The 16,839-nt window shown below is 36.3% G+C and overlaps 1 protein-coding gene across 2 annotated transcripts in view; it reads right to left on the bottom strand.

Annotated features, from left to right (window-relative positions):
- Positions 1 to 995: 995 nt before the first annotated feature.
- The window catches only part of FMN1 (formin 1), a 477,206-nt gene continuing 461,362 nt past the window's right edge, over positions 996 to 16,839 (bottom strand). For both annotated transcript variants that reach the window (XM_031952031.1, XM_031952033.1), the window contains 2 exons: positions 5,858 to 5,942; positions 996 to 2,593 (listed from right to left, as the gene is read on the bottom strand). In XM_031952031.1, coding sequence (XP_031807891.1) covers positions 2,549 to 2,593; positions 5,858 to 5,942 — 130 coding nt within the window. In that variant the 3' untranslated portion in view covers positions 996 to 2,548. The remainder of the gene's footprint in view (positions 2,594 to 5,857; positions 5,943 to 16,839) is intronic.

Raw genomic sequence — 16,839 nt, 5'->3', positions numbered from 1 at the left:
TTGTTGTACGTCTTTTGCATTAATTAGCAGCTGACATTTGAGACTGACTATGAAGTAGGGATTCAATCTATGCTCCTTGGGAGGAATAGTTAGGACTCCTTTATACCCGAGGCCTTGGGTGAATGCACTGCCAAACTCAGGAAAAGTAATAGAGATGGTACAACAGCAATACATAGCATTAATGTGAACATTTGGCAGCAGAAAGAAGGCAAAAGCTTCTCACTCATTCAGTAAGCGTTTTTTTGGTGGGGTTTTTTTTTTTTAATTACCAATTTCTATTGCTTCAACCAAGACCAAGGTAAGACTTCCAATAACTTGAACTGCATTTGCCTAACTTACTCAGAGAGTTAATCTGTTCAGCTACTCACTTGTTCTCCTTCTCTAGTCTTCAGCTGTTTGAGGCAATATGCATTTTGGGGAGATACAACAATCCTAATTGCCTTAAAGGATTTGTTCTTTTCAACATCCTACTTCTTGGTCTGGGGCATCCCTCCAGTAATAGTGAACTGAGTCCGGTTGTGTAGTGATTTCCCTTCTGCAATCCTTTCTCATCAAGTTAAAATTTATCCTCATCTAGGTTAAGTGGTGCTAAGCTTCTTTCCTTGGGGAAAATAGACACTCAGTAACTAGTAGGAAGAACTCTTGACAGTATGGGCTTTGTTTTAAATGGATTGTTACTTTCAAATTTATTCATTGATAAATTCCCAGAGTTATCACACATCTGAGATAAAATAGGAAACATAAGAATCCAGTGACAGAAGCCTCTAAAAAGGAAGTCAAATGAGTCCTTCATATTCTGCATAGACTTTCTAGCTTGATTGTCCTAGCACTTTATTTTGGGAAGTACAAAAAACTAATCATTCTCCACTCCCCCCTGCCCCCCATTTTTTTTGGCAGCGTAAAGAAAACAATTAGCACCTGTGTGAATATGGTTCTTATGATTTGATTTGACCTTAAGGATGCATTTTTAAAAATTTCTTAAGAGACAGAAACTGTTAAGAATGAGGTGATATTTTTATTAGATGCTTCTATTTGTAGCAGTTTCTGAAAGGGCAACTGACTGGCAGGTTGGTGGGGAATGATCTAGGGGTCTGAAGAGAAGAAAAATGATGGTATCAGAGGCAGTAGGGATGGAAAAGGCACTCTCGAGGTTTTTCTTTCTTTTAGATGGTCCCTCTGCTGAACAGCAAAGGAAGCTCTACTGCCTTCCCAAAAACCATCACCTAAAACTTCTCCTTACTTTATTCTTTTTATGCTTTCTACCTGAGAAACAAAAGGCAAACAAGGGTAGTAAGGGGAGCCAGATCAGGGGAAAGGTCCAAGATGAGTTTTCCCTGGGCTCACAATTTTATCTTCATGGCTTATGTCCTACTAGCTATTTAGTTTCTCAGGTTCATAAAACAAAACAAAACTACTTGTTCAAGAGTAGCCTACTTGAGGTTTATCCATTTTTTTCTTTTGGATGTGAAGATCTTTCCTTCTGTGTTCATTTATTTCTACACTGAAGACCTTTATCTGTCACAAACATCACTTGCTAGTGAAGAAGTTTTCATATGTGATTCCTGATCTCTTTTGATGCAGGAGCAAGAAGGAACTCGGGAATCTCCAGGGATTCCCTAACTAAGCTGTTCTGGTGGCAAAGTCTTGTCTGGGGACCATACCACCAGCGTTAAAGTGTTCTGTGACATCAACAAATGCCAGTCTGAAATGCAAAGTGTACTTGCTACTTTTTCTCTTCTGGACAAGCAGTGAATCTGATCCTCAGCCCATTCTGGTTATTATTATTATTTGTCTTCTGGGAGTTGAGTATGCAGGATTGCTGCATACCTAGACCCAGAGGGAAGAACACCAAACAGTTATCACATTAAACAAAGAAATTAACTCAGTGTAGGCCAACTACCTGGAGTCATTAATCATTCTCCTAGGAGAATGGAGTTTATGGCTACTTCTTCCCCTCCCAATAGGTGTGCAAAACAACCTTGTAACCTGGGATATTTACAGAGTCTTAGGTCTCTAAAAATAGTTTGAGTAAAATAATAAAATACAGAGCATATTTATGCATAGAAATCTTCAACTCTTCTGAGAAGGATGCATATTCTTTCCAACATGATTAAAGTAGGGCCAACCATCAAAGCGGCAGGGAGTGTAGACCAAGGCTTGGAAAGGATCCTATAGGGGAGGTGTGTTGATAACAGCTCCCTCTTTCACCTCTTACAACAAATACATCAAGCTCTGGTGAATAAGCCTTGAATAGACATGGTGCATCCGTCAGTCATTGAGGAGAGGGGATACCTTGGAATTCCCCCAAAGAGGAGTTACCAGAATTCTAATGTTCCTGTAAACAGCTTCTCATTGTTCTTCTGGCTTCTAGAGGGTTTTCCTTTGCAAAGACCTGGAGAGCTTTCCTTGGGTAATCTCAGGAAAAGTAGAACAAAGCAAATGTTTGGTAATCAAGTCTTCTACCCAAGGCTCTCCGGGGTACCAGTCAAACTATAAAGCATCATGTAAGGTATCAAGTCCCACTATCATCATTTTCACATGTCTCTTTTCAGTTGGTGGTCACACTGGCTTCCTTCTGACGCAGTCTTTCTTTCTGTTGTTTAAGAAAAAAAAATTAGTTTATTATCATTCCTTTCTCTAATTTTCCATCTGTTCTCAAATTACAACAAGCATGTGGTCTAAAAGGCTGTGTTGAATTGTCTGAAACATGCCAAAGAGATGAGTATTTCTCTATCACTCTTTTTCCTACTGTTCTGTCATCATCCTTACTCCTTATCCAGACCACCAACTATTTTTTTAAAAAGCTTATTGCTTTTTAAAATTAACCCCCTGTGGCTCCAGGTCTCAGAGCAAGTACTAAAGATAGCAGGCTACTCTTTGTTTCCTAACACCTTTCAGGACTTGTCTAAAGGGCATTTCCCAAGGACTTCATAGAAAGAAGTAGTATTTTCTCATAAATGGGAATATGAGAAATTACTGTTTTCCAGGTTGAAAATATCTGCATAAGACTTTGAGAGCAAATATTCTTTCACTAGTTTGAACTGTTGCTATTAATATTTACTCTCCATAAATTTATTCCCCTCTAGATACAGGTGGGGCATATAGTTCTGATAAGTTTATATAAACAGAAATAATTATACCCAGAACAGAAACAAGAATATATACTTTCTGTAGGTTTAATGTAGCTATATGTTGAACATATTAAGGAGATGAGTGTTGCTTGCAGGGTGGGACAGAAAGGTTAAAAAGACCAACAGGCACTGGGATGAAAAAATGAGAAAAAGAGGAGTGAAAGAGGCGAGGGAGAGGGGGAAAAGAGAAAGAGGAAGAGGGAGCCAGAGAGAGAGGGGGGCAAGGGGAAGTTCTTTGAGAAATGATGATTTGGACACCCCAAGAGAGCTGCTTGTCGCCTATGGGATCATGGTATCAAAGAACATAGAGTGAGAGATGGAGGAGACTTTAAAGGCCATCTATTTCAATTTCCTCAATTTAATAGTGAAAAAACTGAAGGTGAGAGTTTAATTAACTGTCTCAAGATCACAGAAGAAGTTAGTTTCACAACCAAGAAGAGAATTCAGATCCTTTGACTCTAAATTCAGTCAACTTAAAAAAAACCCTAAATTTAAAAATAATTTCTTTACTAATGTACTTGTATAAGGAAATATTAATAGGCTTCTTTATATTTCCCTTACAGAAAAAAAAAAGGTTATGCTTCATAATTAGAATCTGACTAGTTAAGGTCAATTATAATTATAATAATGCAATTATTCCACATAATTTTGCCTCTGACAAAATAATAGAAGATCCCACTTTCTCAATAAAAATGGGAAATCTTATTGGAATGAAATTTGTCTGTGAGAGCAGGGAGAATGACATATACAAAGTGAAAATGGAAGATACTCAAAGCAACAGATATTTTGGGCACAGATTAGGGAATGAACCCACAACCCAGAAATTTGACAGGCAAGTAAAATTCCCAGTCATGTAAGCATGTGGGATAAAGAAATATAGCTCAGAGGGTTCAGGTATTCATTCTGCCATCAACTAGCAGAGGCAGGTTCTTTGGGTCATAGTTTATTTTTTATCAGCATCAAATAGCATGCATTAAATTTCTACATGCAAACAGTACCAAATTTCAGAGGAGCTACGTTACAAAGTTATCATGAGACAGTTAAACAAAATGATGGTAAAGCCTTTAATTAAAAAAAACAACAACCACCCAACATTCATTCAAAAGACCTGCTTTTATTTACTAATACAGAGGGTCAGTTAAGTATGTTTTTGGTTATATTTGTCTATCTTCCACTCAATTTGGATTGAAATTCAGTGTAGTCCTTCACATGTTGATTTTGCCTTGTCTTTAGTAAGGCAACATAAACCAGGGGACATGGCACTGGGTTGGGAACCAGGAGGCCTTGGTTTTGATGTTCTTTTTCATGACCAAGATTTAAGTAAGACTGCTTAAATTTCCTGAATCTCAATTTCCTCAACTGCTGAATGAGAATATTGATTGCCCTTTTCTGCAGTGTGAACAAATAAGACCTCAAATATGAAGGTGTTTTGGAAATTTCAGAAGAAAGGTATTATTGAAATATAAAATATTATGATCTTATTTCCATAATTTCTGAGAAAAAGGCATGATAATTTTAAAGAGACCAGGTTGAGCTTATCGGTAATGACACCAATTTTCATTAAGGAAAAGAAGATAAATTTTAAAAAGTTTCATTTGTGGGATATGAACAGATAATTCTCAGATGAAGAAATTGAAACTATTTCTAGTCATATGAGAAGATGCTCTAAATCACTATTGATCAGAGAAATGTAAATTAAGACAACTCTAAGATACCACTACACACCTGTCAGATTGGCTAAGATGACAGGAAAAAATAATGATGATTGTTCGAGGGGATGCGGGAAAACTGGGACACTGATGCATTGTTGGTGGAGTTGTGAACGAATCCAACCATTTTGGAGAGTAGTTTGGAACTATGCTCAAAAAGTTATCAAACTGTGCATACCCTTTGATCCAGCAGTGTTACTATTAGGCTTATATCCCAAAGAGATTATAAAGAAGGGAAAGGGACCTGTATGTGCACGAATGTTTGTGGCAGCCCTTTTTGTAGTGGCTAGAAACTGGAAACTGAATGGATGTCCATCAGTTGGAGAATGGCTGAATAAATTGTGGTATATGAATATTATGGAATATTACTGTTCTGTAAGAAATGACCAACAGGATGATTTCAGAAAGGCCTGGAGAGACTTACACGAACTGATGCTGAGTGAAATGAGCAGGACCAGGAGATCATTATATACTTCAACAACAATACTAGATGATGACCAGTTCTGATGGATCAGGCCATCCTCAGCAACGAGATCAACCAAATCATTTCTAATGGAGCAGTAATGAACTGAACTAGCTATACCCAGAAAAAGAACTCTGGGAGATGACTAAAAACCATTACATTGAATTCCCAATCCCTATATTTATGCACACCTGCATTTTTGATTTCCTTCACAAGCTAATTGTACAATAATTCAGAGTCTGATTCTTTTTGTACAGCAAAATAATGTTTTGGTCATGTATACTTATTGTGTATCTAAGTTATATTTTAATATATTTAACATCTACTGGTCATCCTGCCATCTAGGGGAGGGGGTGGGGGGTAAGAGGTGAAAAATTGGAACAAGAGGTTTGGCAATTGTTAATGCTGTAAAGTTACCCATGCATATAACCTGTAAATAAAAGGCTATTAAATAAAAATTAAAAAAAAAAGTTTCATTTGTACCTTACATTTGTCTCTCCCTGCCTTTCCCCCCTAGTATTAAGAAAGCACTAGTTACACTGAATAAGACATACCAGACTGGCAGTTGGATTGATTTTCTTTGTTTCCACCTTCTTCTCTGCTGTTAACTTGTTGACTGTTTCCTGGGCCATTTTCAGCCTAAAATAAAGAAAATGAAGAGAAAAGATGAACCAAAAGGAGGGGGAAAAGAGTAGAAAGAACTATATTAAATAGAAACAGAGGAACTAATTTTTAACAATTGTTTTTCCATTATCCATTTGGTTTCCCGGAGTTTGGAAATGTTGGAATCATTTCCAAATGATTAGCAGTGTTAAAATCCAAGGGAGATAATTAGATTTTAAAGTTCAACACTCTCCTACTACATTTCCTAACTGATTAGTTGATGTTTTATCAAAACCAGAATTTCTTATCAAATTCCTTCATTGGAAGGTTATAGGTCATCTATGACCTTTAAGGACCTTTCCAATTTTAAGTTGCCATGTCTCTGAATATGTGGTAGGTTCCTATTAACTGAACATCATTTATAGTTTCTTTAACCCTCATAATACATTTTGCATGCAAAATTAATTGGATTCTGCTTCTTTTCCTGATTATCAGAGACAATTCTGAAAATTGAAACTGAGGAAATTTTTAGAAACTAGAAAATTTCAAACATGCATAATAAATTAAACAATGCACAAAGTTTTAAAAAAGTACCTTTTCTTTCATGGACTTAAATAAGGGAAATCCACATTCTTTACTGGTTGCTCAATATAAATCATCACTTGCCTGAGGCAAGTGGCCATTTGCAAGGCTAATTTAATACATTCAAAATATACATCAAAATCAATCTTTCTGTCTACAGTTGGGAGTTAATGATAATGAATTGAAATGCTACCTTGGTTACATGAAGGGTGTGTGGGGGAGAGAGGGAGGGAGGGAGGGAGGGAGAGGGAGAGGGAGAGGGAGAGGAAGAGAGAGAGGGAGAGAGAGTGTCAATCAGTCAAAGAGTAGAGCAGAAATACAGAAACAGAAAGAGTCTGACTTGCATATAAGTAGATATTTATAATATAAGACAAACAGAAAAAAACTGGTCAAGTTGATCAGAAAACTGGACATCTCGACATCATTACAAATCTAGACATGAAGGAAGAAGAGGGACAGAAAGAGAGATGGAGAAGAAAGGAAGGAATGAAAGAAGGAAGGAAAAGAGGGAAAGAAGGAGGGAAAGGAAGGAAGATAAGGAAGGAAGGAAGTAAGAAAGAAAAGCAGGGAGAAAGGAAAGAAGGAAGGAAGGAAAGAAGAAAGAAAGGAAGAAAGAAAGGAGGGAAAGAAGGAAGGAAGGAGGCAAAGAAGGAATGAAAAGAAGGAAGGAGGAAGGGAAAGAAGGGGTGGAAGGAGAGAGAGAGGAAGGAAGATGCTTTTTCCAACTGAAACTGGCCAATTAGGTCCTCATTGAAGCAGAGTAGTGAAGTGGCATAAGCATGAAGAAAGCAATGAATTGATTTCATCAGCACAAGTAACTTCTAGCTTAGGAACTAGATTAAGCATAGTATAAGGTACAATGTGAAAGTGTTAGAAAAGAGATGTCAATTTTATGACTATAAAATCTTTATGAGAGCATCATTGGAACTACTAAGGATATACTTTATAAAAACAAGAGAAAGGAGTATGCAGAGTTTATTTTATTTTTTTTTTTTTATAGGAGGAGAGAATTTTAAGAACTCACTGGGTTTATAACTTGTAAGAAAGTATTTGACTCCATTGAATAAAGTGCAGATTTACAGGCTCTTCTCAGATAAAGTATCTCAGCACATGTCAAAATTATGTTTTGTAACATATGTGATCACAGAGATTACTTTGTTTGACTGCCTGTTGGATGTTGACATAAAGTAAGATTTTCAAAGGAAGCTATATGTTGGTGAATGACATTTTGGTCTGTGTCATGGAACATAAAAGACAGCTTACTATAATGGAGTGAACTGAGCACTGAATTTGGAAGATTTGGGTTTAATTATTGCCTCAGACACTTACTGTATGATCCTTAGAAAAATATTTAATCTCTCTGGATCTCAATTTCTTCATCTATAAAATACAGTTGTAGGATTTAATGATCTCAGAAATTCCTTCCAATTCTAAATCTATAACCCTTGTTAAAATTTTTTTTTCTGGCTAATGATCAGATTCTGCAAATGTTCTTATTCATAGATGATAATTATCCTAATTTCATTGGAAAGGGAGGGAAGAGAAGAAGTTTTTGTCAAATCCCTACTTTGTGCCAGGCACTATGCTAAATGTTTTACAAATATCTCATTTGATTCTCAAAACAATCCTAGGAGACAGGTGTTACTATAAAGACAATGGATTGGACCCAAAATTTAATAACATAGGGAGATTTAGCTTACATGATTGGGAATAAGGTGTAAAAAGACTAGAAAGGTAGAAAGAGTCTACCAAACAGAATATTTTCCACAGAAGTCTTGTTTTTCCAGGTAAATGAGAAATATTTCAGGAAGTCAGTTTCCTTCTTGAGAATTGCTTTTCCCCTCCTTTTGAAAGGGATTTTGATCTTTATTCATGGTTGTGTTTGAGGGTGAGGGTGGGGGGACATATATGAAAAGTCAATGCTGATATAATCTTTTCGTTACTTATGATTTCTCCAATTTTCTGAGGGCTTTCCAGATAGGAAATGATGTCAACTTACTTCAGACAGTTTATACATCAGAGACTAAACAAGATTTTTAAACTTGAGTAGAGGGATTCACTATTTTGCTGTCATTAGATCACATTATATGAGGAAGTAAAGACTAAATATGTGAAGATATTTGTGAAAAAAAAGGTGAGAAATCAGATTCTATTTGTTTGTATTAATTGAGTACATTAATCAAAAGTTAAATGAGTTATTGTGCGTGTATGTGAGGAAAGGGATACAGGAACAAGACAATCTGGATTGCCTTACATCACACTCTGTATTTAAAAAAAAAATTAGGATTAGAACACTGAATGTACTTTCTTTTTGACCCTGTGGAGCTTCTGGGATTTATTCTCTGGGAAGAATACCTGCCAACACAGTGCTTCTCGCAAAAGGGTTATTCAGGGGCAACTGGAAGTTAACAATGTGTTAAAAAGATAAGGTCTCTTGAAACTACAAGCAAACTGATAGTAGGAGCCCTAGAATGACAGAGCCCAATACATAACAAAATGCTAATGAGAAACAAATCATTCCATGACTCCTCAATCCCCATTCTTGTTACTTAGATAGTAACCTTACATCATAGCATGGTCCCTGCCATCCAGAAAACAACCATAGGGTCAGGTCTACAAGAGCCATTAGCCAAGAGAAATTGAAAAGTAAATAAAATAGCAGAGTTTCATTTTCCCTTCTTATACAAGGGTAAGTATTTAATATTTCATTACGATTTTTTTTATACCCCTAGTTAGAATGTATCATGCATTTATTTCTTTCCTTTCTTCTCCTAATGGCTTCTTTAACTCCTAAAATTTCTAGAGTAGAAATGAAACAGAGATAGTGTGGTAGGGACTCGAGTCAGAGGTGGTTGTTGTTATTTAGCTGTTTTCAGTCATGTATGACCTTTTTGTGACCCTTTGGGAATTTTCTGGGCAAAGATACCTAAGTGGTTTGCCATTTCCTTCTCCAGATCATTTGATAGGTGAAGAAACTGAGGCAAACAGGATTAAGTGATTTACCCAGGTTACTGACTTACACTTACACAGATAATAAGTGTTGGATTTGAACTCAGATCTTCCATACTCTAGGATCAGTACTCTATCTACTATACCTCCAGATCAGGAGACTTGAGGTCATATCCCACTTCTGATACTTACTACCCATGTGACCTCTGGCAAATAAATCATTTTACCCTTTTTTTTTGAGTCTCAGTTTCCTCATCTATGAGGGAATTGGACTACATGGCCTTAGAAGTTCCTTTTAGCTCTACATGTATGATTCTGACAATGCTAAACTCTTTTAACAATTTTCGTTAGCAGCTATTATTGTTGTTTGTCTTTCCTTCATAAAGAGGACCAATGACATCAGAAAAGTGATGTCTTGGTTTGAATTAGATTTAAGTGAAATAAAGTTGATGTGTCCAAACTCAATCTGATATTGAAATTGCATTTTCATAGACTCATCAATTGTTTTAGCTGGAAGACATCATCTAGTCCAATCTTCTCATTTCACACTGGAAAAAATTGAAGCGTGGAGAAATAAAAATGACCTAGCTAAGGTTGCTCAACAAACCATCAGTAGGGATAGTATTAGAATTGAAGCCATACCACTCTTAGTCCAGAGCTTCTTCCACTTTAGCATATTTTTGGGGCAATAATTTGGTTATATTTATTTGAACATTTCTTCTAGTTCTAATAATAATTCACTTTAGCAGGAGGGATAAACAAAATCTAGTGGAATATTCTGGTTACTGAACTGTTATTTGATAATAAAAGTACCCGTTTTGGGTTGTGTAGACAATACCAAACATGTGATCTTAGCAATTCAGAAGTAAATTTTAGGTTTGGACTGGGATTAGAGAGCTAAAATAACATCAAAGGCCCATGCAGAACATGGTGACTTTGAAACATTAATCACTATATGACCATATATACGTCATCATCCAAGATATTAAAAGTTAATGGCTTTGGAAACTTTGGTGGACAAAGACATAGAGAAGGGAAGCAATTATAGGGAAGACAGCTCAAGAAATTCAAGTTGCTAAATGCATGAAATATGACCAGCTGTAACTTGAATTTGTTTAAAAGCCGACCTACTATCACTCACCACTGTAAGAAAGAGTTCAAAATAGTCTAAGGAAATTGATGAGGCAAATTCCGTGTGCCAACATGAACAGCAATGACTTTTTAAAAACAAGTTTGCTTGCCTGGAGAAAAACCCAAGACTGCTGAGAAATGACAAAGAAAGCTAAAGACCCAAACCACTATCACTTGGCTCTGATGGCTTACTACACACAAATAAACTCTCAATTCTTGAGTCTGCTTCTGAATTCGTGGAGAGCATATGCTGAAAAACCAATGAAAGAACAGGCAAAACATATTTTTGTTTTCATTCCGTAAAGTCTGGCTTCAGTTCCACTGAGGGATAGAAGAGGCTTTTAACTAAAAAAGACTGCTAGTATTGGCTGTAGATCCTGCAGGTGGGAAAAATGAATCACTATCCTTCAGTCTTGCATTCAACAGGGTAGTGCTATGTGAGGAAGCTCTGCCACACACATCTAAGGCATGCTTCTTCTGCAGTCCACTGGAGGAAATCAGATGATTTGCCAAGAAGCATTGGGGGGAAGGGAACCAAAAATAAAAGAGATGGCACTCATAATAACTGATAACAATCTCTGCTCTGTCTTTGAGGGAAGAAGTAAAAAAGATGGGTGAAGGTACAAGGAAGTTACAAAAGTGATCTATCAATTCTTTTGCTTTCCAAGTGACCTACTAAGCTAATAAATAGTCAGGAGAGAGTTGAATACCCAGAGGAAGGGACATCACAAAGGGTGATACAAGAAGATGGCTTGGTAGTGGGTTCTACTTGATGTACATCCTCAACTCCTCAGTGACAATTCAGGGCTAACCAAAGGGCAATAATTTTCCCGGTTAGCAGAGTCAAGGGTATAACCTGCATGCACTGATTTTTTGTTTTTCTGGCATTAAGTGTCTTGAACTTTTAAAGGAAAGGAAAGGAAAGAGACATAGTGCTTGCAGATAAAAGGGGCTTAATATTTATTTGCTTAATTTAATTGAAGCAGCAATAGTCCACTTTTTCTGAACATGCATCAGAAACAAATGTAAATGTATATATTTGTGCATGTATGTAAATATATGCATGTATGACTGTCTTCTAGTAGTTCAGTTAAGTAATATTAGTCTTCTTTATTAGTAATTAACAAAAGAAACAAACTAAACCCCCTAGAGAACCATTAAATTTGACCTGGACAATGGATAATGATGAAATGCTGATAATAATTAGGAGATTAGTCAATGAAAGATTCATAGTCCCTGTGAAATATTGTTGAAATATAAGAAAGTATCCCTTCTAATAACACACAGTCACTGAACTGAGAAGTGCAAATGGATAAGCCAACATGCATTCTCTGAAAGGCAGTCAGGGACACACACTTAAATTAGACAAACTCATATTCTTCATCAGTTCTTTGATGCCTGATCTTGGTCCGAACTCCCTCTCATAAGTCAGGTTTGTTGGTTCCATATTTAGTATATGCTGGAATAGAAGGAAAGTTGAAAATTTTTCTTTTCTTTCAGAAAGCACCATCACTCATTCATTATGAGAGTGTGTATGTGTGTGTGTGGGTGGGGGGTGGGTGGGTGTGGCTCTGTGTGTGTGTGTGTGTGTGTGTGTGTTATAGGGAGGTGGGAGAATAAGACACTAAAATTTACATAAACCATATTCCTCTTCTCAGCCTCCTAAGTAAAGATCCTTCTTTTCTCCTTTCAGGAACTTTGCCAGTGCCCAATATACCAGTCACAGAACCAGACACTTCATAGTTTCCATTGTAATATCACACAGAGAACCAAAACACACTTTAACTTCAAATGATTAATTACAAAACAAAGTTCCCTTCCATTTCCAGGGTTTCTTTCCTAGGTCACAGGGGAGTAAAAGTGGAGGGTGTCTCTGGACTTGTCTTGGAATGCATAATCAGTTAAAACCAATCACTCTGCACCTAGTAGACATAACACCGCAAGCTAACCAGGAGACTGAGGTGCAGAGTGAAAGGTAACAGGTCAAAGGGAGTTATCTAAGTTAATAGCTTTTAGACTAAAGTTTTTAGTCTCTTGGAATCAATCTGCAATTTCATGGGGGATTCTTAGCTTGTCCTTGGAAAAAATATTTCAAGCCTTGGTTATTTGGTTATGAAAACACATGTGTGATGGTGGACACCAAAGTCCTTGTTTTTTGGTTACAAATGTACCTGCCTCGCTTGCTCAGCCTCAGTCAGTACCAAAAATGGTGTAAGGTTGTTTAGAAGGGTTGAGGCGATATTTTTAGGTAGGGGAGCTTTTCAGTAGGCCCTCAAATCACACCATGTAGGTATGCCATAAAGGCAATCTTCTATTTCATCTCCACCCAAAGACTGGCCCTGTCAAGGGTTATATAGACAAATAATTTTAAAATTCTGAAGTTGGATTTCAGGAGGAGTCTTTCTTTGGGTTTCCACTGATCACTGCCAAGGAAGGGGAATACAAGGAGGAGGATAGATACTTTCTAAGGTCCTTATTTGAATTCCTTTTGTCTCTCTGCCCAGTAAAATCCTACTCATCCTTAAAGATCTAGCTCACTAGATCTAGCTTACTCTCTTCCTTCAATTTTCTCAATTCATATTTTTTTCTTCATCATTTTCATGGCATTTATTTATCCAAGTATTTCTTTTGTACATATATCCTACACAGTATTGCAATTATATGATAATAGTGTGTATGTACACACACACACACACACACACACACACACACACACACACACTTACTTTATTTAATTACTAGATGGTAAGATCCAGGAAATAGGATTATTCCTGATTTATTTGTATAATCCCTTCAATGTCAAGCATAGAGCTTATACATTTCCAAATATCTATACATTATCTTTACTTGGATGTTCCAGTATCACCTGAATCTCAAAATATATAAAATGGAACACATCATCTTTCTTCCAGCTGGCTCATTTTCCCAACCTCCCCATTAAGTCAGAGGTATTATCATTTTTATAATGAGTAAATGAATTTAATGAACTGTTCCATTTCTCAGCAGCAAGAAAGACATCCTTAGTTTTGATTATTTTGATGTAATTAATCCTAGTATTGTAAAAGGAAGAAGCATAGTATTCCAACTTAAGGGTACAAAATGGAGAAGATAGGGTCAAAATGATCTTACTTCCCAACCTGAACTAAATCCTCCATTTTCTTTTCTTTTCCTCCACTTAGGGCTTCAATAAGGAGAAAAAGGAAAGGTAAAGGGAAAAGAGAGTTAGAAGAGAAGAAATGGAGAGGTAGTACAACTTCTTAGAAATAAGGGGTTGAAATTAAAATCATCTAAAGAGAAGGAATGAACTGCTTTCCCCCTATGCTTCTGGACAGTCCTAGACCCTGCTCTAATTTAATGGAAAGAAAATCCAAATCACTATTGATTAGAGAAATGAAAATTCAGACACCTCTGAAGTACCACTTTACACCTCTCAGATTGGCTAAGATGCCAGCAAAAGATAATGATAAACGTTGGAGGAGATGTGGGAAAACTAGGGCACTAATGCATTGCTGGTAAAGTTGTGAAATGATCCAACAATTATGGAGAGCAGTTTGGAACTATGCCCAAAAGACTAACAAACTGTGCATATCCTTTGATCCAGCAGTGTCTCTACTGAGTGTAATTCTTAAAGAGATCATAAAAAAGGGAAAAAGGACATACATATGCAAAAATGTTTGTGGCAGCCCTTTTTGTAAAGGCAAGAAACTAGAAACTGAGTGAATGTCCATCAGTTGGAGAATGGTTGGGTAAATTGTGGTATATGAATGTTATGGAATATTATTGTTCTGTAAGAAATGACCAGCAGGATGATTTCAGAAAAGCCTGGAGAAACTTACATGAACTGATGTTGAGTGAAGTGAGCAGAACCAAGAGAACATTTTACAAAAAAACAACAAAATTATGTGATGATCAACTGTGAGAGACTTGGCTTTTTTCAACAATGAAGTGATCCAAAATAATTCCAATAGACTTGTGATAGAAAGTGCCATCTGCATCCAGAGAGAGATCTATGGAGATGAATGTGGATAGAAGCATAGTATTTTCACTTTTGTTGCTGTTTTTTGTTTGCTTTTTTTTCTTTCTCACATGTTTTCCCCTTTTGATCTGATATTTCTTGTGCAGCATGATGAATAAGAAAATATGTTTAGAAGAACTGAACAAAGTGGAGAAGATAAGACCAAAATGATTCCACTTCCCAATGTGAACTAGATCCCCTACTTGTTTCTCTTTTTCTCCACTTTGGGCTTCAATAAGAAGAAAAATGAAAGGTGAAGGGGAAAGAGACTTAGAAGAGAAGAATTGGAAAGAAAATAAAAAAATAAAGGACTGGAATTAAAAATGATCAAAACAGAAGGGATTTAACCTATATTGGATTGCTTGCTGAACTGCTTGCTGTCTTTCAGGGAGGGGAAAGAGGGAGAAAAAATTTGAAACACAGGTTTTGCAAAGGAATGTTGTATAGATTTAGAAAAATAAAATATTATTTTAAAAAAAAGAAAAGGAAATCCAAGGACAATTCCTCATGCCTGTTCAAAGCTAAATTAAGTTTCCTTGATATCTCATCTGATTTGAGCTCTCAATTGCATGCCAATAATATCACAATTCTAAATTAATCAAATGAAGGCTTATATGTACAGAAGGAAAAGAAAATAAATACACACATCATACACACACACAGGAATTATATAACTATAAATACTGAAATCGGTTACTAAGAAAATTTGGAATTTATTTTCTCAAATATCTTTTTTGATGTGGGAAGGAAATATGCATTTATTATGAGCCTATTATATGCCAGGTATTACATTAAGATCTTATTTGACCCTCAAAATAATGCTGGCAGGTGGGTACTATTTCCCCCTTTTAAGAGTTGAGGAAACTAAAGTTAAGTGACTTGTCCAGAGTCATATAGCTAGTAAGTATCTGAAAACATTTGAATCCAAATCTTTCTGACTGCAGGCCCAGCACTCTTATCTACTGTATGACATCTAACTGGCTTTTTGATGTAATCTGTCTCTTGTCTCTCTCACTTGTCTCTTGTTTCTGTCACTATCTCATTCACACATACATATACATACACACACACACACACACATATATATGTGTGTATATTAACACTCACACTGATATATGCACGTCTCATTCACACATACATATATGTATATATACACACACACACACACACACACACACACTCATACAGATACATGCACATATTTATGGAGTCAATGCATATAAGCACATACTCTTTCTCCTGAAGAACTCATTCTAACTTCATTTCCTCCTGGATGATACTTTCCAAATCTATATCTCAAGTCCTGAACTCTAGCTCTAGATTTCTAAATTTTTACCAGATTTCTACTTGTATATCCTTTTATCAACTGAAAATCAATATATTTGAAACTAAATACATCTCTGTATCCCACACCCCCTCCACCTTGATGGATTTACTTTCCCAACTACCCCACTAAGTCAGTGTTATTACTGCTTGTATGTGCTTGTATGCTTGTATGTGCCAGATCAGATCTATTTGGATCTTTTCCTCATCCCCTCTTTTGAATTTGTCACCAATTTCTGCCCTTGCTTCTTTGGAAATGTTTTAGAGATTTGGTACTGTCCACTCCAATAAGCCTAAAATGCCTCTCTTCCACTTTTTACTATTCCTAGTTTCCTTCAAGATTTATCTGAAATTCCATCTTTTGTAAGAATCCTTTTCTGGTCCTCCAATTGTTAGTGCTTTTTACTTTGAAATTAACTTCCATTTACTCTACATATATCTTATAGTTTATACACACACACACACACACACAGTACCAGTTATACATAGCTTTATATATAGTTATATATGTTTATATGTATATATGTAAAATACCTATCTATATAGGTTACATCTAGCTACTTACATGCTATTTTCCTCATTAGAATTCTGTTACCCCAATTCTCAGCATAATACCTTAAAATAAGTATTTTATAAATGTGTTTTAGTGACTGACTGATTAACTTTTAGGGAGCAGAATACAGAGGAAGAATCTAGGGCAGGCACAGAAACTCTGAAGTCAGAGAAGCAGTTCAAACTCTTCCTCAGATATTGACTTTCTCTATCTTGTGCAAATCACTTTGAACTTTCCTGGGCCTCAGTTTTGTCAGGTATAGAATGAACATGTTGGATCCTATGGCTTCTGAGATCCATGCCAGCTGGAGATCTAAGCCATATAATCCTATAATCTGACTTAGAACCAGGAGAACTGGACTTCTTAAATTCTGCTTCCCG

Source organism: Sarcophilus harrisii, chromosome 2 (assembly GCF_902635505.1).
Source record: "Sarcophilus harrisii chromosome 2, mSarHar1.11, whole genome shotgun sequence".
Lineage (NCBI taxonomy): Eukaryota > Metazoa > Chordata > Mammalia > Dasyuromorphia > Dasyuridae > Sarcophilus > Sarcophilus harrisii.
The sequence above is the reverse complement of the archived record's forward strand: the minus strand, read 5'-3'. Positions and strand labels throughout refer to the sequence as shown.